The sequence below is a fragment of the Hipposideros armiger genome, unplaced genomic scaffold (genome assembly GCF_001890085.2).
Source record: "Hipposideros armiger isolate ML-2016 unplaced genomic scaffold, ASM189008v1 scaffold_8, whole genome shotgun sequence".
NCBI lineage: Eukaryota > Metazoa > Chordata > Mammalia > Chiroptera > Hipposideridae > Hipposideros > Hipposideros armiger.
In genome coordinates this window covers 3,987,179-3,997,565 of record NW_017731358.1, presented here as the reverse complement: position 1 = coordinate 3,997,565, position 10,387 = coordinate 3,987,179, and the positions used below count along the sequence as shown (strand labels likewise).

The 10,387-nt window shown below is 34.0% G+C and overlaps 1 protein-coding gene across 1 annotated transcript in view; it reads right to left on the bottom strand.

The window, feature by feature from the left end:
- OSBPL11 (oxysterol binding protein like 11) overlaps window positions 1-10,387 on the bottom strand; it is a 117,211-nt gene that overhangs the window by 41,904 nt on the left and 64,920 nt on the right. Inside the window, exons 7-9 of the mRNA XM_019650883.1 lie at window positions 9,216-9,361; window positions 4,347-4,487; window positions 527-1,025 (exon numbers count right to left, since the gene is read on the bottom strand). Coding sequence (XP_019506428.1) covers window positions 527-1,025; window positions 4,347-4,487; window positions 9,216-9,361 — 786 coding nt within the window. The remainder of the gene's footprint in view (window positions 1-526; window positions 1,026-4,346; window positions 4,488-9,215; window positions 9,362-10,387) is intronic.

Here is a 10,387-nt window from a genome sequence, read left to right as displayed (position 1 = left end):
GAAGAGCTTAGAGTTAATGTTAAAAGCTTATAGCTGAAGGTGGCAAACTTTTTTTGTAAACAAAAAACCATTTTCTAATGTTATAAATATGAACATTCAGTGCAAAAAAGCAGCACACAAAACTATATGAAGAGAATTACTCCTAATTTTATAAAACTTTTATAAAAATAAAAGTACGAACATACACACATAGAAAAAATACAAAATACTAGCTAAATTGATCCATCTCTGGATGGAGGAATTAGAGATGCTTTTAGTTTCTCCTTGATATTTTTCTAAGTTTTCCAAATTTTCTACTATAAAAACATTTTATATTTAAAATCATAAAAAAATCATGTTAAAAAGAAAATTTATATTTTTCCATAGCTAAGTCCCCTTTCCCACCAGCATTCTGGAACACACTAGGAATTAGGGGGGAAAAGTAATATACATAACATTTCAAATTTATAAGTAATATTTATCTTGCTTCCCCAAACTTAAGATTATAGTTTGATATTAAAAATTGAAAAACAATTATTCTACTTACCTTCCCCAACCATTGTCACGCCTATCGACATGCCTAAAAATTTGCTCTTAGTCCAGACATGCGCATTTACACACATCTTCTTCTCTGCACATTCTGCATAAAATCCTGAGACTGGAGGATGATGGGAAACCTGTTCAGCAACAAATCTGACTGTGTAACAGTCTGGTCCCACCTGGCTCAAAGCCTCCTCTGATAGAGGAGCATGATTTGTGACTGCCTGGATGGAAGAGTTGCTAGTAACACTGGATGCTGCATCACTTTTTGGCACCCTCCAGGAACAGTGAAATGTTTCTCCAATGATAGGATTGTACGGCTTCTTAGCAATGGCTCCCTTGCGGCCTTCGTGAAATGAGGTAAGGTAGTACTCAACAAAACGAATCATTCTGTCCTCAGCTGTGGCTCCATTAGTGATGGCTATAAACAGGTCTGGATGAGACATAAAGTCTGCATACATTTCCAGCAAGGAACGCTTCTCTAGGATAAATGTAGGAAGCACCACCTACAACAATAACAACAAAATCAACCAAAAAGGGAAATTTTAATCCAATGTGTTTATCTGTAGACATTATTCTTGCCTCTGTGAAAATATTTCATTATAGATGGGTATTAAAAACAAAGTCACAAAAGTATCTGGTCTCATTAAAAAAATAAACGTGCTTTTACCTACTATACGTAAGTAAATTTTTCATAAAAATAATTTTTAAAAAACCATGCTTAAAATGAAATGAAAGCGAGAAAAGAAGAGAAACAATACCAGGAAGTCCAAGAGTCATGAAATAAAAGTTTCAGAGAGAACAGGAAAAAAAAATGGAAGAGAGAAAATCATCAATGAAATAATTCAAGATTTCAGAGAACTGAAGAATACGAGTTGTCATACTGAAAAGGCCAACCAAATGCCCAGAGACAATGGATAAAAAGAATCCTATACCAATATATGGCACCGTCGTCTGGACTGTCTGAAGACACTCATTTTACCCACAGAGGTGTTGTCACTTCAGTCTACTGCTGAGGTCACAGTTTGGCTTAGAAGCAATAAATACTGAGCAGCTCACTCACTCCCTGTGCCTACATTCCTGCTTGGATGTCCAGTATCTGGCTCACACCAAATGCTTTCACTCTGTGACCTGAATATTTCACAGAAGTCATTTACAACTATAACTTCTGATTTCTTCTGAAAGGACTCTTCTAAAAATTTTTCAAGAATTTATAAAAAGCTGAAGCCAGAGGCTGTTTAGTTTATATTCTGGGAGCCTTCTTCTATAAATGGTAATATAGCCCTTTCATTATACAGCTAAGCTTATGCTGGCTATTCGCTCTTTTCTAAACTAAGCAACATTGTTGTAGGGTACATATATACCCTATAACATATACAGGAAAAAAGTAGGGGACTACAACTGGGACAGGCACTCAGAGAGCTAACAAGTCTGACAATGTTCTATAATTTAACTGAGTTGTGAGTACATGGATATTCGTTTTATTGTTGTTTCTTTGAAATGTTTATATGCATTCTATTCAGTCTTTTGCATATATAACACATTTCACAAAGAAAAGATATTAACTGAAAAAAGAAATGTAACAAAATTAGATATGAACTATAATTATATGAGGAAAGATTGGAAGGGAATCTTAGAAAGTGAGAGTTGTGCTGTTAGGGTGGTAGAATTACAGATTTTTTAACCTTTTATTTTCCAAAACCTTCTGTGAAGTGTTTAATTATACTAAATTCAAAATATTGTTTAAAAAGGAACAAAATGAACAATGGGGAAAATGTATGTTATTTATTGGCAACATGTAGACTGGGAACATGGGTATCTTCTTTGCTGCTGTAGTCCTAGTACCTAGTAGTGTCTGGAACATAAGAGGGGCTCAATAAATATTTGTTGTCTTCATGTTACTGTAGATGGGAGGGGGATGTGACTACAGTTTAGTCACCAGGTTCTTTAACGTTGCTCAAAAAGTATCACTCTTAAATGTCATGCGAATGTTCATAACTCATGATTGGTTAATGCTAATAATTATATATATAAATATTAAAAGAAGTATATATCTTTTTAATTAACAAGGCACAAATGTGGGTAAACTTTATTCCATATAGTTATTCATGCCAAGAGAGAGCTTAACCATCTGGATTACTATCACAGCACATTATTTTCAAATGTTCTTATGCCTCATAAATCCCAAACTGTACTTATTATGCCTTATAAACCTAAATCTACTAAGGGACAGCAAATATCATAATAACCAAACAAATCCCTTATATGACTATTCATTTTAACCAATTTTATAATAAATAGTCTTTTCTGAACCACTAATATGAAAACATTTCTAGAAATGATTCCCAGCTGAAATATTAAGGCTAAATGAAAGGTTAATGGGTTTCTTTATTAATTCCTAAAATGTCTGCTTCTTAGTAGGCTATTATTTCAATCCATGTATTTATTTATTTATGTACATATGTATTTATTTTTAGAAGATCTAATTGGCTTTAGTAAGCAATTCATGAATTGTGTAGCATCCCATCTAGCAACCAGAAGGGAACCCCCTCAATCCATTTACTTTTAAACCCTCCCAGAATCACTGTAAGTCTAAGTAAAGAAAAAAGTTAAGTTATTGATTTTGAAATGCTTCCACAAGAATGCAAAAGGCAATATGCTCTCTATTTAAATTATATTTTCAGGTGAATAATTCATTGGAATCAAACAACCTCTTAATCTACACCTTCACTACTTTCCCTGGCATAAAAAAACCTCAATTTGAAACACACTTCCTAAAGTCAATTTTGAAATCCCATACTAACGCAAAGTACTGTCAGTAGTAATTCAAAGTACATAATCCCACAGTAGTAAATATTTGACGTATATAGGTTTTGAACCTGATTGCCTTTTTAAATTAATGTCATAGATTGACTGTTATAAAATAAATTAAGACATACTAATTAGATAAACAAGGACCAGAGAAGATTGGTCTAAAATTAAAAACTGTAGATCAGTGCTAATCAAATTTTAATGTTTACATGAGCCACAAGGAGAGCTTATTACAATGCAGATTCTGGTCCCCTAAGTCTGGGACTGGGGGCTGAGATTCTGCATTTCTACCAAGTTCTCAAGTGATGGTGATGCTATTGGTCTTCAGACCACACTTAGCCTCCCCCAGTCTTATTGAGATATAATTGACAAAATTATAAGCTTTTTAAAGTATACATTGCGGTGATTAGATATACACATATATTGTGAAAGGATTCCCATTATCTAGTTAATTCAGACACAGTCTGTAAACTATGGCCTTTGGGCCAAATCTGGCCTCCTGTTTCTGTAAATAAAGTCTTGTTGAAACAAAGGCATGCCCAATCTAACATATTATATATAGCTACTTTCATAGCTACAAATAATAGCTATGTAGTTCCAACAGAGACTTATCCCCACAATGCCAAAAGTATTTACTTTCTGTCCCTTTACAGAAAATGTTTGCTGACCTCTGTTACAGGTAACACTCAAAATGTACTCATCCACATAAGAGTAAAGCAGACGTATAAATTGCCTTTCATGGTTTTGTGGGATTACATCCTTTTCCAGTTCTGTCTACTAATGGGCCCCTTTAATTTTGCACTGAAAAAAAAAATACTGTAGGTCTTCATTTGCTATGCAACTTCCTGCTGGCATTTTTTTTTGAAAATAAGAAATTAAATTTTTTATGAAAATGAGAAATGCTGATCAAGAGACTGAGAAACCAACTCATAAAGAATAAAAAGCTGACAACATTAACGATCACAGGTGCAGTCCTGACCCAATGATCTCTGTAGACAGTTCATCCCATTACTTACTCTTGTTAAATCCATGCCCAGCTTGAGCTGTGACAAGAGATGGAGGATAACACTGCGTTGCTCTTCCACAGCTCCCAGGTCATCCTCCTTATTGTCACAAGTATCCTCCACCTCATCATCTGCATTTATTTCTTCAGGTTCCTTGATGCAAAACAAAAGTCTCTTCTTACAAATGCTTATTAATCTCCATTAAGAATAAAAGTATAAACATCAGACTTGAAGGCATTTATTGGGTTGTCAGAAAAGTCATGACATATTTTTTTGTTTGTTTTCCATTGCAAAAATGCGTCATGACTTTTCTGACAACCCAATATATTGGGCCTAAGTGAATCTGAGGACAGGCAACAACCTTTCTGAAAATATAACTTCCATCATTTGGCCATGGAATAAATTTCCTTCAGTGAAGCCATTATCATGACATTGACTATGTTGCGGTTTTGCTATATGTATCACATATATAATGGATGTATTTTATAAAAATATGATTTTTTCAACAAGAGTGGACAATGTTTTATCTGAGTCTTTGGCTTTGTAGGCTTTGACCACCTGCTTGGGAACAACATCACTGGCTATAATTTAAGGTCAGTTTGTTTTGAGACTTAAATATTTGCCCTATTTTTAAGCTAAAACTATAAATAAAAGTAAAATTTTAAAGTGACTATACATGTCAAATTTAACTACTGTAATCTATATTTACTCATTCATTCTTGGAGTTGTCAGGAAGAAAGCTTGCAGTAGAAGAGAATTCTAGGTGCAGGTATGAAAATCCTGTAGCTCCTCATGCCATCTTAATGCCACAAAAAGTTCTCTGCACAGCTCTTCAATCAATCAATCAATCAATCAATAAAACAACCCCTTGGAAAATTGAATATACTTACATTCATCTCAACAGCATCTTAGCTCCAAATGATTGGTTATGAGAAACTTAAATTCTTATTTATTTCTATTTAAATAACAAAGAACAGTTTCAAATCCCAAGATTCTAGAGAACCTTATCAATGTCACTTTCCAGGCTTACATGGGGGCAGTGTCCCAACTCTGTCAATGGTACTTCTTTTTATTACCTTTGGGCAAGAGAGTTTCATATGAATATACTGCCTTTGGTATTGTATTAGATTTTAAGTCATGAGGATTTAAAAAAGTAAATGATGTTCCTTTTTAGAGATGTCTCTGCCTTTGATTTTCTCTTCGCATAGCCTGTTCTATGAAGCTGGGCAAAGAAGCCAATCCTAATTAGCCTTAAAATCAAGACCTCAATGTTCTCAGCATATTCCCAACAAAATATAAAACAGTGACAGAGTTAAAGGATAATGGGTTTCTAATCATTCTTTTGCCTTTGTTTTTTTCCTTTTTCTTCTACCAAAGAAATTTATAGTAGCTCAAATTCTGATAAATCAAGTAACAGTCTAGTCCATTTCCGCACGTTAAGATTAAATAGATAATTATTGTTTGTATAAATCAGAATTACTTCTGTTTTTATGACTTCAGGAGAAACTCCCAAAGGCTTTCTCAATTCCCCCTTTCAATGGCTAGTAAGTCTGTGAGGAAGTATTTCCTGTTATCTACCCTAAATCAGTTGTACAATATAGTTTAAGTATACTTGTCAATGTTTACTCATCATAAAACGGGGAGAAGTTGATCACACCCCTGTCTACATCTGGATACCAAATATAATAATTATTCATTTGAGAAATGTTGGGAAAAAAACCTAATAGGCCTTGATTAAATAATGTTCCCCAACCCTTTGAATAGGCACATTACATTGAGGTCAGAACCTAGGACACATTAATAATGCAAGTATAGCCTTAACATTATTAGATAATATAAAGTTTACTTTGCAGTTTCCCCTAATGAAAATAATATTAAAGAAATAAAACATCTGGCAGAAAAACTATTTAGAAGAATACAGTTTTTGTTTTTATAAAAATAGTCAAATTACTTATTAGAATAGAAAAAAAAAGTAATTCTATTAACAAATACTGATTCTAAAGTCTGGTGTGAATGGAAAAATTTGGAAGCTCTTCTTTCGTTTTAAAATGCCTCTTCTTAGAGGTCATCGTTCCTTTCTTAAAGAAAAGCTTAAGGTTAAAAAAAAGGCATTACCAAAATTCAAACAAACATGCACAAATGTATAAAATCCCTACAAACCCAGAATGGTTAGCAAACGCAGTGGCAAGAGCTGCTGAGTTTCTAGGCATTCATACTATTTGGAGATTGTATGGCAAAGGGAAACCCCAATATTCTACAACTCATACGAACCCCCTTTTTTGTCCTTCTGATTTCTAACTTGGGCAAAACGGACCCATGAGCTTTGTTCTAGCCTCACTGGGGTTTATTTCTTCCATCACCTGACAGCAAAATCTCCACCACTATAACATATATTTCCTGCTTGCATTAACACTCATATTTCAAAAAAGGCATGTATGAACATTTTTTTGAAAATTCAGGTCTATTCTGGTATGCTTGAGTGGACTCTAATGTTTTGTAACTTAAAAAAAAAATGTGTGCTTATTTTTTCCTACTTATACTAAGTGATATACTTGGTCTACTCACCACTTCAGATGATTTGGAAACAGAGATAGCAATTCTCTCCTCCCCACCTCTGTGCCCCTCCTCAAACATCTGCCTCTATCCTGACCTCCAGCATACTTTGTATTCTCATTTAGAAGAATGGAGTATATGACCTATAGTTTATAACTTTTCACTTGCAAATTATATCTCTAGGCCTGATCTCTCTCCAGAGCTTTAGTTTCATTATTTCCAATTGCTTTTTATATATGTTTACAATCACATATCTTCTTCTTCAACATGTTCATAAACCATACTAAACCTTTTCGCTCACAAAGTTCTTTCTTCCTAATTTTCCTAGCTTTGTGTATGGCACCACGATTTTATCTAGTCATTTAGGCTCAAAACCCTGCTGTGATCCAACCCTATAACAAGTCAACCACAAGTCCAACTAATTTTTCATTTGAAATGCACGTGATCAATTCATGCCTTCACTTCTACTTCTGTAGTTTTCTACTGACACTTTAATTTGAAGTCATATCATACACCAATCTTCTTAAACATACCCCATCTCTCCCCGTGCTCGTGACCTTATTATCTATCACATTAAGATTAAATTCTTCTGCATGATTTTTATGTTCCTTAAGCCACAGTTTACACTGTATGCAATGGAGTAGTGTTCCAGGGGTTATCATTCCACATAAAATGCAACATGAATGGTCATCTGGATTTGTAAAATTCAACAACCATGTGATTATTTTCCATAAACCAGATGCTCTGCTAAATTCATTTAGCAATTCATAACAATCTTATAAGGTATTATTACCCCTACTTTACAGATGATGAAATTGAAGCTAAGAGTGGTTAATTAATTGGTCCACATGTTAGTAAATGACCAGATGTGGATTCAAACCCATCAAGTATTTGTCACAATAAGTATACATGCCTCTGTAACCCTGCTTGTGGTACTCCCCATCTTCAGCGTCCTCACTACTCCTCTCTTCAAATCTTATCTCCTTTCGAACCCCAACTCCAATTCCACTTTCTCTCCAAAGCATTCCTTATCCACTCTACTCAGTACATCTCTTTCTTTAAATGCCCATATCCCAACAGTCTAAACAATATCAGTTAAGATGAAAAATAAATTGCTGCTTCATATTATCATCTCATTGTTTCAGAGCATATGTGCTGTGATTCTAAGTCTCTTCAGTGAAAGAATTGTCTTCTATTTTTGTGTCTCCTCTAATTCTTAACATTGGACGTGTCATATCCTAGATAGCTTAATAAATATTTACTAACTGATTGACTCTACAAATGAGCTAGTCAAAAAGCTACAGAAAAAAAGCATTACCTCCTTTTTCTTTCTTGCCCACTCTCTGCCCACTCTGCTGCCATTGCCTGCCTCATGAAGTCAAGGCCTTTGCCAACTTTGAAGTCCCTGTGTCATGTATTTCTTTTAAGAAGTAATTTGGTAATATGTAAATAACCATAAACTGTGAATTACTCTTGACTCAGCGATTCTACTTGGGAATATAGCCTAAAGATATAATCCAAATAAAGGGGAGGGAAAAAAAAAACAGTAGAAAAGTTGATTTAGTGCTACTTACAATAACAAAAAATAACAAATAACCTAGAAATTCAATAGGCTATTTAAAGCTTTAGGATTTTAATTATATAGGCCATAATAACATAGAACAGTGCTTATGAGAAGTATCAAGTAAAAAAAGCTTAAAATAAAACTAGCTATGTAATTATGATAACCATAAAAATAACAGATGTGAACTCAAAAGGCAAAACAGCCAATATGATTTGCTACAGTGGTAGAACTATGAATAGAATAAAACACTCTCTAGCTTCTAAGAAATGTGGGATGAATAATACTTTAGAAAAATATTAAATCCTAAGTGTGCTATTTTAAATAGAATAACACTTTTAAAATTTGGTTTGGTAAAGTGCTTACTATCAAAAAGACTTAATAGTAAACTTTTAAACATGTAAATATAATACTAAACATCTAGTAAATAATGTTAAATTAAGAAATGTAAGAGATAAATATGAAAATAATCTTGTATTAGAAAAGCTATTTTCTAGAAAAAGAAAAACATGCAAATTTAAAATTTTAAACACATTTTTTATCATGCAAAATTAAACCCACACTGAAAAGAGTACATAATTTAACCTGGAAAGTACAATATGCACAAGTTTTATACAACAGACCTCTTCCAAAGTCAGTGCAGTTAGTCTACAAGAATGTTGCTCTGGTGTTAGGCTGACTTGCATACCCTGACAATGAAAAGAGAACTGACCCTTTTCAGTGATTCCTGATTTTTACACCAAAGCCTTATTTTCCCATTACCTTACCCTTGTTAATAGTCCAGATTCTGCAGCACACTGGTCTTCTGGGACTGCCACTGGTTTACTCTGCTCAGTTGCAAAAGGCTGGCCAGCTCCATTTTTATAGTGATTTGATAAAGGTATCTTTGGTTCTAACCATTCGATTGTCGTTCCTGATGAAGTAAGAGAAAACTTTTGCTGAAACTTGCTCATAATCTGGTAAATTCAGCAGATGTGTATTTTATTAAACAATATTGTTTTGAGCCTACGAGACTAAAAGCAATGCATCCTGTTAAGAGACTCTGCAAGACAGCCATGTGTATGTACCTCATTTGCATTAGCAGAATGATTGGCTGTTTTACAAAAGAGCAACTTGAAATCAGATACCACCATTTAAAAGAATCAACTTTGAAAAGCACTGAACTCACTTCTTGGGCAAATCTGTGAATCATAAAGTCTATTCCCACCCTAACAGTTGATTTGCTGTCCTTTCTGTATGAAATCTGTCCCTCTAGAAATCAAAAAGCATGAAATTGGGCTTCAGGGAGTCACAATTACAGGAGGAAACTGGGACTGTGAAATAGTAAAATTTGCTTCAATTTGGGTTGAACCTTATTCTCAGTAGCAGTTTTCTAACCAAGCAATATAACCTCCTTGATCTAATTTAAAAATTGCAAATACATATCCATTCTTCTTTTTTTTCCAATCATACAAAAAAAGCTCCATATACTTTTAAACTAAAAGGCTCTTCTACTGAATAAATAATAGCTGACCCAGTGAAAGACAGTAGTCACATTTAGAGACCTGTCATCTTCTCAATTAATGACTCAAATGTCTCTTATTACCCTCAACTAGTTTAACAAAGTGGATTCTATGCCTAATCAATAATGGAAAATGTTCCATTTGATTTCAGAGGCTGATCTAGGTTTCACAGAAGCTTGGTGATAGAGTGCTACAACAAGGGATGTTCAGTCTACTAGGCATAAATTTTAAAAAGTATGGAATGTACTCAGTCTATAAGAGAACCCCAGGCTTCCTTAGAGAAATAAATTACAAAGTTATGAGGCTACCAGAGCATCCTGCCTTACAGTTCAGTTTCACTTGGCTCTGGGAAATCCATGACTGTGGATATTCCCTAGATAAATAAGTTCATGGGGGCTGTTTCAAAATTCCAAAGAAATGAAAACACTTTGCTCCTA